Below are 19,112 nucleotides of genomic sequence, written 5' to 3' on the forward strand. Positions count from 1 at the left end.
AGGCGGGGAGGGGCAGCGCCCGCCCGCCCGCGCTGAGGCCTTGCAGGCCCTTGGGTTAGTGGTAACAGCAGTAAAAAACGTAAAACGTGCATGGAAGCAAATCCTGGGGACCCGATTTGAACACAAGCCTAGCAGCACCAGGTTCCTTGTGAAGTGAGAGGGGGTACCCAGAAGGTGTGCACAGCCTGAGCACTGGGACACAGCTCAGTACCAAGAGGCTACCGAGACTACCCCTTAATCGGGTCAACAAACCAGCATACAGGGACAGCTTCCGTTCTTTTATTCTAGGATGTTGTGAAATAGCATACTGCTTTTAGAAAAGAAGGATAAAAGAAACATTTACCAGTGACGAAAATTGGTGCTGTTTAATTTATTCCCCTGATAAAAAGCTTTTTTAAAAAAATCCTCTATTAAAGAAACCAAGCTACACCTAAAGAAAGGCAGTCCTATTGAAATACCTATAGACATCTCTATATATGATCAGATCTAATAAGCCAAGATGCGAGTTTGCAGATGTGGTCTCAGCCTGTACCAGAGGACAGTAGGGAAACTGCCACTTTAGAGCCTCACCCCAGCCCCCATGGGCAATTACCAGACTCGTAGGTTATGCCAACAAGCATAAGGGTCGGGATGAACTTTGGACCTACCAGACTTAAAACCTGGTATTTAGTTTTCATTATTCTGCCTATGAATATGGAAGAACACACTGGAAAACTGTATTGTCTTTCATGTGCATAATGTAATTTGTCTTGATTACCTAAAAGCTTATTATAAATCAAGTGAAATGACTATCACAAGTAAACACATCCTTATCTCATATACAAGAACCGATGCTACACTACTCTCAAGGCTTTCACCTTCTAAAACATACTTTTTGTGGTTTTAATTTTCAGAAATGTTTTGAATGTGAAGAGTAAAATAACCCCAAAACATATTTCTAAGGCATTTTTCAGAAAGGTCACATTTTCTCCATAGTCTCTGTTTTGTAATATTGTATATCTAAGACACAAATTTAGGGATCAAGTCGGCCAACTTCATAAAGCAGCACAAGCCCTATTTACAGAGCATTAAGCTATTGCTGCAACAGTCCCAGAGTAATTACAGCCTGTCTGCTGTGGGTCATATATCTGGGGAAAAGAATAGGGTCTTTAAAAAAGCATGCAGACAATGTATATGAAAAACAGTAAAAAATTTAAGAAGTAACAACTATGTTACAGATCAGGTAACACAGCCATGTTTTTCATATTATCTTAAGCAGTTCTACAAGACAGATTTTTGTATTTCTTGCTGCGCTACTTCCCTACCCACCTTGGCCTCCCTTCTACCGAGGGCAGAAAGCCTACTTTCCACCATGGCAGGAGGAGGCAGCAGAGGGGTGGAGAATGACAAGTAATTCCAAATCCCATCATAATATCACAAACTTCACCCCAGCCTAGCTACACTTTCACACTGCCATGAAAATGTTAGGACGCAAGGGGCACCAGCAACTGAAGGTATTTTTAAACCTTTTATCCTAAGAAAAACAAATCTCTTTGCTATGTTTTAAGTAGCAAGGGCATCTTTATTTTACATACTGTATGTCTGCGGTAATTTTTGACTTATTTTTTTCTTCAGCAGTTTTTAATATTCACGCCTCTCCTCTATTCTGAGAGTCGAAAGTGACTAGAAAACAAATCCAGAAGAACAGAATACACTAAAAAAAAATCAATTCTGGCTCATTGTTAATATTTGCAGTATCTTCAGTTAACAAAGTCCTTTCAACATGTGGCTTGAAAGTATCAGAAGCACAGATACAGTTCTCTGTTCATTATTAGACAATTTTCACACCAATTCACAAAAACAAAGGAAATAAAATTTCAGATATTAATATGCTAATAAACATTTTAAAAAACAAGACAAGAAAGGGCTTTCATTAGAAAAATAAGCATTTGTATCATGTTCAGTACATAATGTAACAGTTTAAGTTAAAGTTACATTACTGAATTGGTAAATTCCAATTTTTTACTACAGTATCTCAAAATTATTAATTAAACCTCTGCAAAAGTTGTACAGCCCAGTAAATTTTCTCCCATATTCATTGCTATGGGTGTATTATTTATCCTCATTACTGAAACTTCATCAGGTTTGGAAGTTACAGAACTAAGAAAACAGTGTTCCAGTAACACATATGTATTAAAACCAAGTAAAACAAGTTGAGAGCACTATGTAGACCTCCAATTAAGAATGATTTTTAAAAGGATAAAAAGAGTCCAAAGTATGACAAGACCGTGTTAAAAAACTCACAATTCTTAATCTGTCCGAAGCATTTTTAATAAAGAATTCACTTCTTCCCATCATATTCTAACTTCACTGATATAAGAATACATTTTTTTTCTTACTTGACATCATGAATAATAAAAATAATAAAAAAAAGAATTCAATGCCGTCAAGTTGTTATGGCCAAAGGGTACACCAAATACTCCATGGATGGAACTTTGTCCATCCTACATTTCACCCCACTAACTCACATGTGACTCCATCCACACTGTTAAGACCACCTAAACTATGCCACTATGAGGGCCACTCATTCTCAGTGAATACCACTGCATAAAATTACTGTCTTTGGTTTTCTCTCTATCATGAAGAGTAACTAGGAACTGAAATTGTCCTTATGAACTTCTTGCATAAGATAATCACTGTCAGAATCCAAGTCTTCTTCATCTACTGATGCTTCTTCTGCCAGACGTTTCATGCCCCGCTGCTGTGAAATGGCCAATGCATATTTAATATTGTAGATATTCCATTCACAGCTGTAAAAATAAATAGGAACATATTATAAACAAGATTCCATTTCCCTCCTAAGGTAAAACCACTCTAAAATAGACGACTGTCTCAGAAATTCTAATACCACACTATTATCCTGAAAATTACTCCATACTTTTGTGCAGTGTTTTGATTTAAACTTTTAAATATAACAATACATACAGTTTTGAAACATCTTCAAAATGACGTTGGATGCTTTTCTGAAGGAACTGAATCATGGGGAGCAGCTTCACTGACCTTGAATGAAGAAAACACACAACTTGCAGTAAAATTTATGTTTACATATGGAAATCCAGAACTCTTTCTATACTCTCAAAATTTTAACAAGCGTACAGTAACTTTTCAACATGAACATTTTAAGATAATACTAAATAGACAAAAACTCTTTGCTTTTGACTCTATCCTCAATGACTATACCCAATACAAGTAATATATTGTCAGAAATAATTTTTTTCTAATGTCAAACTGCAACTTGAAGAACTCAGTTCTTGCTGTAGCGATGGCAGTTCTTTCCAGGTATTACAATACTTTCTGAACAAGGAAGCGTTTGTTTTAAATGGTCCTCTTCTACTTTAAACAGCAATAAAAGAACAAAATTTGTTCATCATTTCAGTAACCAAAACGTTAATACCTATGTTGAAGCAAGGGAAGAGTTACATGATGGGTTTTTTTTAACCTGCAGGACTCCTTCTCAGATTACTTCTTATTTAGTCTATTTTAAATTTGTAAATTTGCCTATTTTTGTTCCCAAAAGTCTATAACAACTCCATACTATGGGTGGGCTGAATAGAATTCATAGACCCAGGCCCATGTATCTGTAAAGAACTACAAAGGAAAGCAGAGTACTAACAAGCTAAAAGTGCATGCTATAATCACAAGTCTATAAAAAAGCAGTCAGTACCTGCACATTATCTTTCAGTTATATTTAATATGCATACCAGTTTAAAAATACAATTGCCGAAATCCTACTATCACTCTTGAAATCTTTATGCATTTTTTAAGCTAAGCAAGCTATGCAAAGTTTTACCTGTAATATTTGAAAACTACTTTTGCAATTTATCCTCACAAATCCTATTATGCATTCCAATTCTATCGTACACCTTGTTAGAATCATAGAATCATTTAGGTTTGAAAAGACCTTTAAGATGAAGGCCAAACAGTGACTTTTACTATTAGTGAAGAAGTTGTAAAAACTAAGTAGCTCTAATTGTTCTGTATGCATTATCTAGAATGTCACTAAATGGTAAATAAAAACCTTAAACTGACAGGTAAATAGATTTTACAATGCTTGTCAGCATTTTGACTTTCACAAGATCTCACCTTGTTTTCAGTTTCGTTCCATGCAGCATGAGCAACTTATGAGCCCAAGTAAGATAGAACTCTAAATGGCAAGATATCTCAAATGCAGAGGCAAGGAACTCCAATACTTTCTCCACATACAGGTCTGGGAGTGATGAGCAGACAACATCAACTGTGCAAAAAAGGAAAAAAAGCCCATAGACATCAGTGTTGTAATACTGCTTGGAATAACATGAAAGAGACCACAGGAAAGCACAAGGGGAAGGAGAAGAAAGCACTGTCTTGGCAACTATTTGATATTTAACATTGTATTTCAGGGGACAGCACCACAGTCTCTCAAGAGGCAGTCTTTCCTCCATAAGCCAATTGCTACTGTATTTAAAAGCAAGAACTTAATTTCTCCCCTCCCCAAGTTCTTCCTCCTGACAGAATACTCTTCCCACCAGCTCTCCTTCAGAACTTTTACTTCCACCCTTTCCTCCTCTTTATTGAGGTCTTGTTGCTTCTGACTTCATATGAATTTCTGTATTCAGTGAAACTAGTTACATGCAATAATCAGAGGCAATAAAGGATACCTGAAAAGACAGCCAAGTCACTTGCCCACAGAGGAACTGTGTGAATGCTGTTAGCAAACGTGCAGCACAAAGCAGCATGATTTATAAGCATTCAAAATAATCTCACACGTAACTATGACCACCTCATCGTACATCATTCTTTCTAAAAAATAACCATCTCCTACTCTCTGTGGCCAGCCCAACTGGTTTGTGTAACACTCAACCGTGAAAAAAGTTTTCCACTTTTAAAGAAACAGGTACACATTCATTCTCTTAACAGTGGATTGCAACAGCTGAAATTTCCATGCCTCTTTCTCTACTGAGGTTTTGGCACCTGCTAACTTACCCAGTCTTGCCTGTGTACATGGAGTTTTGGTTAACATCAGCAAAACAGAACTAAGTTTTGCCAGAGGCAAACACCATTATGCCAACACAGGCAGGCAAAAGATGATTTACCCTGACATACATAATCATCAGGCTTGCTACCCAGGGAATAAGGTAAGAAGAACCTACAAAGCAACTGGCTTGCAACACATCTGATTTTAGACTCGAGCAGGTTTTGACTAGATAATTTTTTATTTGTTACACCTGAAATGCTAGAAGGAAATAAATACCTTTCACTGGGGTAACAGTGAGATAAAGCTCAGAAAATATACTTCAAAGTTATGATGGAACTGTTAATGGAGTTATGAAGTTAAGGAGAATACAATTACTCAAAGTTTAATTTTAAGCCCGTATCTACCATATATAGCTAATGAATGTGCACATTAGTTATCAAAATTATTTAAAGGGTGCTAAAGAATGCCTTCAGTAAGTGTCCTCCAAAGCCAAGTGAAACCTTACCTATTCCTTTGTTTCTGATATCACAATCGTAAAAGCAGCTGTCCCTTGTTACAAAGAGCTTGGCTATAACTAAAGGAACAAAACTCATCAGAACTTCTAAAGACTGACAGCTGCAGAGTTGCTCCCAGTTTTGGCAGTCCACAGCAAGACTGATTTAGAGCAGCTCGCAGCTTTATCTAGTTGAGCACTGAGCACTTCCAAGGATGGAGACTCTACTACCTCCCTCGTCAACTTGTTGCAGTATTTGACTACCCCAACATAATGTTATTGCTTTTAAATATCTAGTAGGGATTTTCTGTGCTGCAAGAGGTCTGTTTCTTCATCTTGTACCATTGTGTGACTCCAATTCTGGTTCTTCCTTCTTTCTAACATCCCATTAAGCACTTGGAAGACAGTAAAAAATATTCCTCTTCTCTTCTAAAGAATGAACCCAGCAATCTTAGCCTCTCCTCAGCTGCTGCACACTCTGGCCCTCCAATCATTTTCCAAGCCCTCTACCAGATGCTCTGGAGTATCAGTGTCTGTCTCATGCTGTCAAGCCCCAAACTAGGCACAGTACTCCTGACATGATCTCGCAAATCTCAATAGAGAAGACTAATCACTTTCCTTGAACTTCTGAGTACATCATTGATAGCACAGCCCAGTATCCAGTTAACTGCCTTCATCACACAGGCGCACTGCTAACTAATGTTAAACTTGCTGCACACCCCCCAACATCACCTGCTTCTGAGAAATGCCATCCAAAAACTGATCAAATTCCATGTTTTAAAGTAACTAGAAGAGCATGCAGTAGACTGGCAAAATTAAAGCATAAGTTAACACTTAAGAGTTTACTTTTTTTTTTTAACAAAAGACCATCCCTTCTCTCTTTAGTCTTCAGCTACAGTAGAAAGTTCTTAAATATCAATGTTATACTCCCTGCTACCCAGGAGCTAAACGCTGCCCTTCACACCTCAACATATTTGGCTTACACATCTCTGCTTACAGCTAGTTCAGCCAAATTTCATGGAAGATCCACTCACCTTCATTGCTAGGTACAGCTTCTATGACCTCCTGAATTAATTTCTTTTCGTTCAGCTTTAAGGCCATGATGATAGCCATAGTGTATTCCTTTTGATGCAGTGTTTTGTGTATATTGCTGGGTGTGACATCAATATCCAGCTCAAAAGGATCAAAAATTAGCCCAGAATCCAATGAATAGATAAGAAGACCCTCTGTGGTGGTGGCTGCCCAGCTTCGTCCTAAAAGAGAAGTAACAATATTTAAGAACAAAGCTGGGTTTTCTAGCATGGAAACAGAAGAACAATGGTAAATGGATGACTCTTCATTGTTTACAAGAAGTGGGCAGGACTGAAAGCCATGCATCATCACTGGGCCCGTCAGCAATGACAATGGTTTTAAGAAATACCAGCTAGAAGTAATGTACCCTTCAGTTTCTTAATTATCCGCTGCCCAGGAAACTAGACTACAAACCCAGCAGCACTGTGTAACATCTGGAGAGAGACCATCTCCAAGGAATTTGTTCTTCATTAGTACTTCTCCAATGATCCTTTGTTTGGTTTATATGGAATAAAAAAAATCCTACATTAATTGTCAATACTCACCTGTAGGACAGAATCGCAGGCAGGTCACTCTTATTTCTGGTTTGAAGTGTCGATAACTCATGTCACCTAAAAGAGAAGTTTAGAAGACAGAAGGTTAGGAGTGATGTAATATATTCACCAAAAACTTCATGGTCTAGTCATCAACTCTAACTATGCTGTTATTATACTGAAAAACAATGTGGAACATGCCAAAACCTGGCAGAGTTAAAGACAGGGTAACTAAGGGACAACCCATGTCCAAGAGATTTTACAGCTGAAGTTGTGGGACTGAATTTTTCTCTTTGAAAAATTAAATCGGGACTGCTGGGTTCCATATCCAGAAGACCAAAGTACCTGCTGCTCCCTGTTGCTTCTACTATGCAAAAGGACCCACCCATACATCAGATGAACACTTGAGTACCAGATCCCTGCGGCTATAGAACATTCAGGTAATCCTAACTTTAAAACTGAGCTGAAAAATTCAAACCCTTCTTATCTGGTATCGACTCTATGTCAAAGGTCTTGATCCACATAAAACTAGTAACAAGACAGCGAAGCCAAAACCCATACCTCTTTTTACTCCAGGAAGAGGAATGGCAACACCATCTTCACCTCCAGCCCCTTCATCAATCAGAGCCATGCTGCCGAATTCAGTCATTTTTCTCCGATCTAAGTACTCCTAGAAAAACATGTAAGTTCCATGCACTGCACTGACTCTCAAACATCTGTATTAATTGAAAATTCTCTGTAACATTCAGGAGTTATGTAATGATTATTTCTATGCACTTTCTTCTAAAAGCTTCTCCAAAATCATGCAGAAAACTGACAGTTTCACAAGAGCAGGTATCAGTGTCCAACTGCAAATGAGATTCAGGCTGCTTCAGTCTTAAGGCCTCAGAACAGCACAACTCAGTTTACACTGTAGTTTTACATTATTATAATGTTGTTCTGCTTAAGAGATGCATTGTTTCCTCAGATGCAGCCCTACTCTCCCTTCCCTTTAGGTTCAATAACTGCACTGGGCTAATAAGGGCTGTGTAGCCAGACAGCTACGCAAATGATGTTTTAGGGACCTCCCTGCCCCACTTTATAAAAACTCATCCCCTCCAGGATTCTTTTCCAATTGGCTCACTTCTGGTATCTTTTTAAGCCACATGTTGAGCTATGCTAGCACAATAGAGGGCAGCAGAGAAACGAAGGCTGCTTCACAAACCAGTATTGTCAAAGAAAGATACTTGGAACCACAGTCAAATACAGCCTGACATGAACACTAGAACAATCATCATTCCTCCAGGTAAAGGAATACTAAAAACTGTTACAGAATTTTTTTTTCTGATGCTTTTTATCATTCACTTTACTTTTAAAGGAATTTGGCAATATTCAGAAACCAACTTCGTAAAGGCTGGTGATGTTCTGCGTCCAGAATAAATTCCTTAATTTCTTTGCTAACACAAGCTACTGACACCCAGGGAAAGTCAGCTTGGTACAAGATATTGATAATTTAAATTTTCCCTTCAATTTTAAGTGCCAACTGACTTAAATACGATTAAGAGTTCTGTTCATTCAATACAAACACACTGCAATCCGGCAAGACTTTAGTTAGCTGAGTGTCAGTAATTTTTTTTTTTTTCTGAGAAACATTTCCTTAGCACTCTCCTGCACAAAATTAAGAAAATGAACCTGTGCTTAACAAAACATTCATGAACACCACTTAATGAGATGTTATACCAAAATCAAAGTCTTGTGGAGGTGGGGGAATGAAAAAACCCAACTCCTGTGGTCACATACCTCCATTGCATCTAAAGAAAAGTTGCATGAGATTTCAAATTTTTTCATCAGAATCTGTTCCTTGACATTATATATACAGACAAATTTTGACAATCCACCTGCCAGAATAGACTGACCATCTGCCGAGTAACACAGAGTAGTAAAAGATCTAGTAAAGAAAAAGAGAGGGTAGTTAATTTCACTGCCACATCCAAGCTAAAAGGCAGTGTGAAGTACAGTGTGAAGACACAGAAGAATAACCATTCCATGAAACAAGTGGAGATCTTCATGCACATGATATGTACTTAACACACAAAATTGTTTACCACAAACAAATACTTGGTGCTTTACTATGAATCACAATTTAGAACTTCAAAAGCTTTCTTAAGTACTTCCATACTTCTGATTCTGAGTTACAGCTCAATGAATGAGCTCTCAACCACACCCTGTACAACACTAAGGATGGTCAGAAGAGCTAAACCAATGTCATGGAATGTTTTAGAGACAGTTGATAGCTCATGACCAAAACCCCACTTTTTTCAAAAACTCATTTCTTCCTTTTTTCATCTTGAGTGGGAGCAATATGGAAGTAAAAGAGGGCCTCAAAGGAAAAAAAAAAAGAGAGGAATGAAACACATTACTTCAATATTGCACTTTTTGACAGCACACAAGTTCAACTTGCCTTTAAACGTTACTTCACATGTATAGTAACATGTAATAAAACCCACAACATATTTACATTTTTTAAAAAGTAACAGTTTCTAGACACTAATAAGTTACATACTAATACCTATATAATGAGATATCCACTTAAAAATCTATCACATTTAGCAAATGAACAACCTGTCATGAGGAGCTTAATATTATGCTCGTAACCCAAAGTTATAGCTGACGAAAAAGAACACATGTTCAGAACAATTCTGATCAGTGGGTGAACACAGCAAAAGACAAAAAGGGTCCATCCAGATGATGTCAAGTCAGGCAGTTTTTTAAAATCCAACATCAGAATCAAAATATTTCAACAGCAGATGCACTCTGAAATCTTCACATAAAAAACACTGGAAAGAAACAATTAAATAGCAAGACAGTGTGACACCCTTTTTTCACTGCAATCTCATTTACTTACTTTCCCTTGGCTGCTTGTTTGGCAGTTATTTTATCAAGCTCCTTCCTTCCCATCTGAAGATCATGCCTTCCCTCAATTGAGCCCGTTTGCACTGCATTTTCATGATCCCAAAACGTTATCTGCCCATTCAAAGCAGCAACGGCAAGCTCCTTGCCATCAGGACGGAAAGCAACAACAAGAACTGCAAAGAATGCAATTAACAGTTTAAAATGCAGTCAGATTTCTTTCTAAGAAAATACCCTATATTTTTCTAGGATATTACCTCAACTACCAGAAAAAGATTAAGAGTAACAAGTATGACTGTAGTTTTTATCTAGAAAACATACAACTGTTAAGCTAATTATAAAGCTAGAGCTAGTATTAAATAAAAAAATATTTCTTGCACTGTTAACTAAGTACTACAGAGAACAATCTCAATTATTTGTTTTTCATTAACAAGAATGAGTCTGGATTTGACATGTTCTGTTGCTCATTCTTGAAATATTTTTGACAATTTGTATTTGATATATGATGAAATGAAGATTACCATCAGAGTTCAGTATTAGTGTCTCCTTAGTTCTCCAGCTGTCTAACATATCCCATAACTTGACAGTTTTATCCCAAGAGGCACTAGCTAGAACACACTTCACTGGGTTAAAGGACAAACTGCTGACGGGGCCCTCATGACCTGCTAAGACCTAATAAAAGAAGAAAAGATAAGGTGGGATTAGGTGAAAGAAACTGGAATTCATGTAGTTTGTATTCAGTAAACTCTAAATATAGCAATGAAACCATGCCTATATTGTCCACACAGGCTTGAGGTCACTTTTGGACACGTGTCATGATACAGACTAGTGATTCTCAACATTTCATTTTCAGAAGTTTAAAATTCACTGAAGTGTTACCACTGCACAGGAATCTATAACCAGTCTTATGTCTCTTTAGAGACCAAGACTTAGAAATACAGTGTGCTTTTTCCGCCCTTCTTATCAGAACAATCAGACCAATGTGAAAAAGCAAGTAATTGCTTTGAGAATTGAGTATGTCTACAGCAGAAAACATTTAAGAAAAACTGTGAATATTTTCATGGTATGGAGCGCCTACTCCTCTCAGAAGAAATCAGTGAAAGGAACTAAACTCAAAACTCTGGAGGGCCATTCAAATATATGCTGAGTTACTACAGTGAGCTGTTCAATAGCTATGCCAAATTAAATACATGAATCGCTGAGTTCATCTACTTGTACAAGACGCAGAATAATGCTTAAGAATTGAAAACAGCAAATGAGTTTGATTTGCTCAGAAGTACCATGTTCCTGCTTTATTACATCTATCTGAAAAGAATGCATTTCAAATTAGCAGCAAGACAGTGGGATTTTAACTTAGTTTTCTCACCCTACACAATAAAAACCTTCTCCAGAAGAAATCATGCCCCTGTTCTACTAGCAAAGTTGTCTATGAAATCTGTATCAATCTTAGGACAGCACCTACAATTTCTTCACTACCTGCAGAAAGTATGTAGAAAAGAACATCTCTGAACAACTACTGGAGGAAAGGCTCTCATGCCAATGTGTTAGTTCAGCAATACTAGTGTTACTCCAACAGCTGGAAAGAGGTCATTACTCAAAAATTCTAAAAACTATTTCCCACCCAAATCCAGGATAGCCTCCAGAATACAAATCAAAAATTGCCGAGAGCAACATAGCGTAGCTCCAGTTCCTGAATATAACACAACTCTTCACATTGTATTAAAACCCTTTGACTAATCCCAAAGTTACTTGGTATCATCATGTTCTACAATGAGTTGAATTCAAGCCCTCCGATGCTATAGGTCCTTACATCTAGGAGCCTCCCACTCTGCATTGACCAGATGAATATTTCAAAGGAATCCTGGGAACCAGCTGACACAATCTCACCACTGGAGTCCACAGCTAAACAAGAGAACTGACTTGGTCGTGGAGATGTAAAGGTACGGAAATTGCGGTATCTGTTGTAAATGTGAAAATAAATTATGAGAATATTTTAGGTAGATTTAAACGTGGTTTATGCGCATATTTTTAGAAGTATTTCATTTTACTTGTAAAGTCTTTTATCTACAGAAAAAAATATTCTTTGTTAAAATTAGATTCAATACCTCAGCACAATTCCAAGATTCAAAAAAGGTATTAATAACCTGCAGAAGTAACAGCCAAAACCAGTCAAATAGAAGACCTTTTTTCTATTACATAGCACATGTCCATTCTTTAGAAAATCTAAGCTTTTTTACGCATCCAGCTCTGTACACAACTGTATTATAATGGCTAAACCACTAAAACTATGGCAAACTATCTGTTAGACAGGTGCCTTCTCCCCATTTGAGTAGTAGAGCCAGACAACGATCTTTCTGGATTTCCAGCTTCTCTGAGAAAAGTTCTTCCAGAATTTTCTTCACAGAAACTGGATAGAGTGAGAGGATTCCCAATTACTATCCAAATTTGAATCAAAGGCTAAACGAAAAATAAGTAAAGCAGTACTCATACTGTGCAACTTCAACTTGAAACAAGTGATCAGCTGTATTTTGGGGAGTGAAAGATGAAAACTAAATGAGACACAAAAGCTTTATGAAGAGTTACCTGTGTAGATCAAAGGCACGCACAGTTCCATCTAGGGAAGCACTCAAAATGACATAACCACTGGAAGTAAAAGTTACAGCAGTTACACCACTGGTGTGTTCCGTAAAAGTGACAAAACAAAAGCTGCTTGAAGTGTTCCACACTTTCACCTGCAAGCCACAAGAAAAGCCTTCTTAGAATCTCCATCATCAGTTCAGAGAGAAAGTAAGGGTAAGGCAGCAGAACAGTAAAGAAAAGTGAGTCCTAGAATTCTGCAACAGAATAAAAGACTTTACTATCAGTAAGGAATTCTGTGCAAGTGAAGCAAACAAGCCACAGCTTATCATTTAAACCCCTAAAGACACATATACAACATGAAAATGTAAGTGGAGATAGACAAAAAAATTTTGAAACAAAGTTAATTTTCAAGGAAAGCTATAGCACTTTGTGAGAATCTTGGGCTCCCAAGCTCTGTACTGTCCACAGATAGGACAACTGTCAAATTCAAAACCAACAGTGAAGCCATTCCAGAAGCTACAATTGAGATGATATTTCAATCTTTTTTTCCTGAACAAAAATGTTATGTGTTCAGCTACCTGCAGTTTGAGACTTCTGGGGTCTGGACAATTTTGAATCAAAATGACAGAAACCATGAAGTGGCAGGTCTTTTTCTGACATTCAGAAGTTTTGATAGGAAATAAGATTCTACCTTTTCCCCATTTACGTGCCGAGAAATTGCAGAATTACTCTACAAAATCCTCTCTTTTTTTTTTTTTTAAAAAAAAAAAAAAAGGTATCTGTATACACAGCCTATCATTTCAATACAAGTCATCCGTGAGAAGCTATTTTTTCTTTTAAATAACAAGCTTCTGCAATGGCACATTTCAGAAAAATCTGTTTAGGATTTGCACTTTTATAAATAAATTGAAATTAATTTCACATCAAAACCAATTACAGAAAAGGCATGAATTTGGACAACTGAAGTTCATTCATCCCAAAACATCATGGAACAACCACAAGCATATCTGATGAATTACATCTTTTTGTGTTTATGGTGACTGCATCTATAATTTAAAAAATCACAAGTTATGCAATTTGCAGAGGACACACATAATAATAAATTAAAATATGCTCTAGAAAGAAAAATAAAAACATTTAAGAAAAGCAAGGACAAAAAATACGTATCAATTACTCTAACAGAGCTTTCTACATAAAATGGAAATTCAAGCTGTTTACTATGTTATTAAGAGTTCACATTTCAGTAATACTGCCTCACTTACTTTCCCATCCTCCCCTCCAGTTACTATGTATTGTCCATCTGGAGAATACGCTAATGAAACCATGCTGTTGAAATGCCCCTGCTGCTTCAGCACGTAGGACTCACTTTGCCATTCCCATACCAGCAGCTGACCCAAACCTGTAAACACATGAAAAGGATTAACCAGAATTATGAATACAATGACCCTGAAAATGCAAGCCACAAAACACAACTGCAAGCAGTCAAAAAAAAAAAGGTTGATGCAGACAGCTATCAATCCTAATAAAATCCCTTTCCCTTTTATAAGTTCAAGGCAACTTTCCTCAGCAACCAGGAGCTGTTATTTGGATTAACATTCTCAATGCTACAACAGCAGTGCTATCAAACAGCTGATTGATGAGGGGAAAGAAAAGCAGGGCTACATATAAAGGTATAATCTTGGTTACCATGGAAATCATTATGGACTGAGTGGGAATGCTGGAACAACCAGGCAGCTTTGTAAAATGGCATGTGCCACAAGTGGACTGGGCCCAGAATTAAAGCATATTATAAACTACAAAGGATATGGGCTTTATTCTAATTCTGCTAGAGTTTTCATATACGAAACATACATCTTTTTCCTTTGTCAACAAAATATTTTCCCAAACCACAAGAATTATGTCAGGAGAAATCGATTAGGGATACCTGCTTTACTATATCTAGACACTATAGAGATGAGACTATAAATTATTAACAGAACTTTAGCATTTGGAGTCAAGATGAGTCAGAGGAATTTGGGCTTGCATGCCCACAACATTCCTCATTTTTCCACAAACACAGATAAAATTTACAAACCTGAACATCCAAAGGCAATCCAGTCACCAGTACAGTTGATAGAAATAGAAGCTATCCTTTGGTCTGAAATACTGAAGGAAGAGAATCACCCAATAAACAAATTTGCGTTTTCATGCCTTGTGTAGTAAAACTTCAAACCTAGTGTTTTATTACCTCTGTTCAAGCAAGTTTTTTCATTACTTTACTGAACATCTGTATCACTGTAACACCGAAAGCCACATATTAATTCTTTCCTTCATTACACTCAAAAACATTAAACAGACAATACTGCCTTATCTGGAATGAAGGCAGAGTATCTACATCCCAAACAAAGCTGTACTTGCCAGCAGAGTAGTAAAAAAAAAAAAAAAAAAAAAAAAAAAATTGTACAGGGAAAACTACACATTCTTTAGCTAGCATCATACAGCAATGGAAAATAATTATGATTTTTAAAATTAGAGACAATTTATAGATTGTAAAATAATTTTCCATATGCAGAACTTTTTCAGGTATTATCATTATTTTCTACAAACAAAGTCCATTATTTTCTGAAAACAAAGTCCAAAGCACTGAAGAAATCTATAGCCAACAACTAACTACTGAGGAGTTCCTCGTTCGGATCTCACTTTTCCGTAGTAAATTATGGAATAGCGTTGTATGGTATTTATCACATGTCTAACTATGATTCTGCTTTTCCAGAAGTTACAGGACTAAATAGATATGTTTTAACATTTTTGTGCTCTGATTATTCATCCTTTACTAATAAGCATGGTGTGCTCTCAGTCAAAACCAAACAAGAACCATCCCCCTCCCTCAAAATGTACTCCATACACAAAACCAACACAAAATGTACTCCATACACAAAACCAAACAAACCCAAAAAGCAACACAACCCTGCACCTCACCTCAAGGAGTGGATCAGATTGAAATCTGGAAGCTCATGGAGGTGAAAGATTCCAGAGGCAAAACCAGTAACTAAAAGGTGTGTTTTCTTGTGATAGGCTGCAGATGTCAGGTTATTAAAATCTCCTTCTTTATTGAAAAAATACCTGGCATCAAAGAAATAAGAAAGCACCAAATTGCATGTGAAAGAAAAGTACACTGTTACAGCTGCATTTCAGTACAGGTCAAATATTTTGATCAAGGTATCCTACAATAAAACTAAAGGGTAGTAGTTTTAGAAATTGCCAAATATATGTACTTTAGCTAGTGAAAGCTAATTCTGTTCTTTTCCCCAATGTTTACAGCTGCTCCAGTAATCTGATTATCAGAAGTGACACCTGATCACATGCAATGAAAGGGACTAGAAGTTAACCTCAGAGAAACTGCCCTGTGCATTTCCCTTCTGATCATCTAATGCCAACAGGGATGGCTCCAGTGAATTCACTGGTCAACCTTCTATATGCAAGTCCTCTTACAGAGTAAGCAATCAAAGCAATAGTTGTAAATACTATATGCCTAGTGGAGAATGTTTTCTCAGTTTCTCTGTAGCTGTATTTCTTACTGGAATTAAACAGAGAACCACCACATGACAGTCAAATAAAAGAGCATCTGAACATTATTCAACAGCTGTATACTCCAAATTCCTTCAGTCTGAAAGTGATGTTCACTAAGGCTAATTCCAACCTGGGCTGGTGTGTGGTACTTTCTTTACACCTCCTTTACAGTCAGAGACACAGAACAGAAGCCTGATATAAAGCGTTCCCAACTGGCCCCTACATGCATGCCATCTGTCCCTCACTCCACTGACAAGAGATTGCCTATGAGCATTACCCCTCCTCAAGCAAAGCTAAATGCCATGACTATCTTAAAACTGGATTATTCTTTGTAAGGCAGACTTCCTTTGATGCGGACAGATAGGGAGATCCTTCAGGAAGGCATCTCCAAGTAGTTGCTGTCACCTGCTGAAGTCAACCACTCTCTTCTTGCAAAAGCTCAAAGCCTCCAGACTTAAGAAGATACTGTACTAAAGATCTCATTACACTCTTTGAGTTTCAAACAATAACACGTACACCATAAGTCAGTAGTTCTTACATTATTAAAATTACAGTGACTTGTCATTCTGATGGCGTAGAGTATTGCCCTTCATATAAAGGTAAGAGAAGCAGGTGTTCTACCAAAACTATTTAAAACAGGATCTGTAGTAAATTACTAAATCCTGGGCAGATTTTTATAGTGCTCTGAATGAGTGATGAAGGGTGAAAAAAGCCCAATATAGTAAATCTCCAAAGCAATTCTGTCTTCAGAAATCTGAAAATCACTTACTTTGCAACACGTGAATATTTAACCTTATGTCTAGTCTCTTGTTCATTTGGATTGGCTTTCCCATGAATTTCTTCACCCTTCAGCTCTTCAAGAAACTCTTCATCATTTTCTTCTGCATTCTTTTCCCTAGCTGCATCTTTTGGGGGCATGGGTTTCAAACCATCAAGCTCTGTATCACACTGCCATACACAGAGAGCTGCATCCTGGCTAATTGTGTACAGCTAGAATACAAATACACAAACACACGATTATTGTGTAATACCTGTGTTTTGTACTCTGCTGTCTTGTTATGAATATAGATTCACAAAAGGGTTATCAAGTCTGCACTCTATCATTAGGATGATATATTACTTAGCCCTCTAGAATTCAAAGTGCTTTGATCTGGAAAATTCGTGTGTCCTGAGAACTGGCGATTTACTTTACCTGCCCTCAGATAATTTTTGAAAAGACCAAAGCCAATTGGATTATCAGCTGGCATTAGAGCTAATTATTTTTTTCCATATTTAAAATTATAACTTTTTTGGGGGAGAAATTTTAAATAACTTACTATCTTCCAAAGTTTACTTCTTCCAACGTTCATGGAATTGTAAACTCCTGATCACAGCAGAGGAGCTGAGAGACTTATTACTTATTTCTAACATTCTGAGATATTCTCAAAATAGTCAGCATCTTTACCTACAGATTTTACTTCAAATATTTTAATATTAAAATTCAAGAATGCTGTGTGATTATACATACATCTAGACTATTCTCTTCAAAAAAGCAGGCTACTATTATATCCTTATGCCCTCCAAGAGAGTAGTAGATCAAGTTTGCCCATCGTTCTGCTCCAAACACCCATGTAGACATGTCCTTGCTCCCTACTGCGAAACACCTACAAAAGAAAAGGTAATCTGAATTAGAACACTGGTTTGCAAAACTCCACTGAGTGGAGAACGTTCTGAGAAGGAAAACACCAGCTGCCACTTTAGAAGTAATTTTACACGTAGTAGAGTTGTAAACTGAGGTTGGTAACTCTAGTAAAGGTAGACGGGATTAAATAAATTCAAAAGGTTAACCATGCTCACATCCCTAAGATACTTTCCCTATATGGATAACTAGATATTTTCAAGCAAGAATGCACTGTTGATCCCTAATAGATGCATATTTTATACTTTTGAGTCTGCCTAATTATAATTCAAGATAGAAAGAGAAACAGAAGAGCCAAAAAGAATTTTTAAAGCTAGTACGGCACTTTAGAGAAAAGAAAATGGACTATAACATGCATACAAATATTAGCAATGTGAGCAGGTAGACAGTGCTTTAGTTTAACGACTCACTTGGAATCATCAGTCCAGTCGATACAAGTTGTTTCATCATATGGACCATAGTAAGTTTTGTCCAGAACAAATGCATTAAATTCTCTTTTCTTTCCAGGAGCGTGGTACATAAGGGCAACATTGTCTTTTGTAATCACAAATTTCCTGTCGTATGGGGGGGGGAAAAAAAAAGCATAATTGCACATAGAGCTGGTTAAACCAAAAAAATTATTCAGGATGGTCTGCAATACAACAAAACAATGTCAAAAAGGTTTCTGTGTTACTGAAGTGATAAATAGGGATTGTTTTTTAATTAAAAACAACAAAAAAAAATCAGTTGCAGGTTAATATTATCCCTCAATTTCATGAATGCAGGTATACCTTATGGATCATAAGCTAGAAAACCTTCAGTAAAAATCCCATATATTGTATAACGGAATATTTATTCTCCAATTCTCACAAAGGAAGGAAAAGTTCAAACATTCAGTACAGATTACTCTATTTCAACCTCTCTTCACCTGCATATATTGGCCATTTTAACAAACACAAAGCACCCGCACCCCTGTCACACATACACTCTAATCTGGTCCTGCTGTCAGTATCATTGCCCTAACACAGAACTGCAACTTCAACTTTCAAAAAAACCTCATCATTCATGATCACTTTGTCAATCCAACTGAGGAATGCCACCAAAAGGGGAATGCCATACTTTTTCCTTTCACCTTTCTGACACTACTGACATTTATGTCACCACAGTCTGTATCTGTGACTATGCAGATAAAATATAAGGGAGATAAAAAGTAGCACTCAATTCAGAGAACTGCCTCTTTCAGTATCACAGTTGTCTAAGACTAACCAAAGTCAGCAGTGAAACTGCACCACGAGTGCCATCATGCAACTCTGCAGCACTACCTGTCCCAACCCCCCAACCTCCCCC

General features: G+C 37.1%; 1 protein-coding gene across 1 annotated transcript; it reads right to left on the reverse strand.

Moving 5' to 3' along the window:
* Positions 1-1,243: 1,243 nt before the first annotated feature.
* Positions 1,244-18,347, reverse strand: PWP2 (PWP2, small subunit processome component). The gene is made up of 17 exons (XM_026855139.1): positions 18,197-18,347; positions 17,616-17,751; positions 16,878-17,098; positions 15,518-15,661; positions 14,634-14,704; positions 13,822-13,958; positions 12,563-12,711; positions 11,790-11,937; positions 10,501-10,651; positions 9,975-10,155; positions 8,870-9,017; positions 7,652-7,760; positions 7,103-7,168; positions 6,521-6,739; positions 4,123-4,273; positions 2,965-3,039; positions 1,244-2,789 (listed from the first exon to the last, which is right to left on the reverse strand). The coding sequence occupies exons 1-17, from the start codon at positions 18,304-18,306 to the stop codon at positions 2,630-2,632; spliced, it is 2,376 nt and encodes a 791-aa protein (XP_026710940.1). The 5' UTR covers positions 18,307-18,347; the 3' UTR covers positions 1,244-2,629.
* Between the last annotated feature and the right edge of the window lie 765 nt (positions 18,348-19,112).

Source organism: Athene cunicularia, assembly GCF_003259725.1.
Source record: "Athene cunicularia isolate RWA chromosome 1 unlocalized genomic scaffold, athCun1 chr1_part1, whole genome shotgun sequence".
NCBI classification, from domain to species: domain Eukaryota; kingdom Metazoa; phylum Chordata; class Aves; order Strigiformes; family Strigidae; genus Athene; species Athene cunicularia.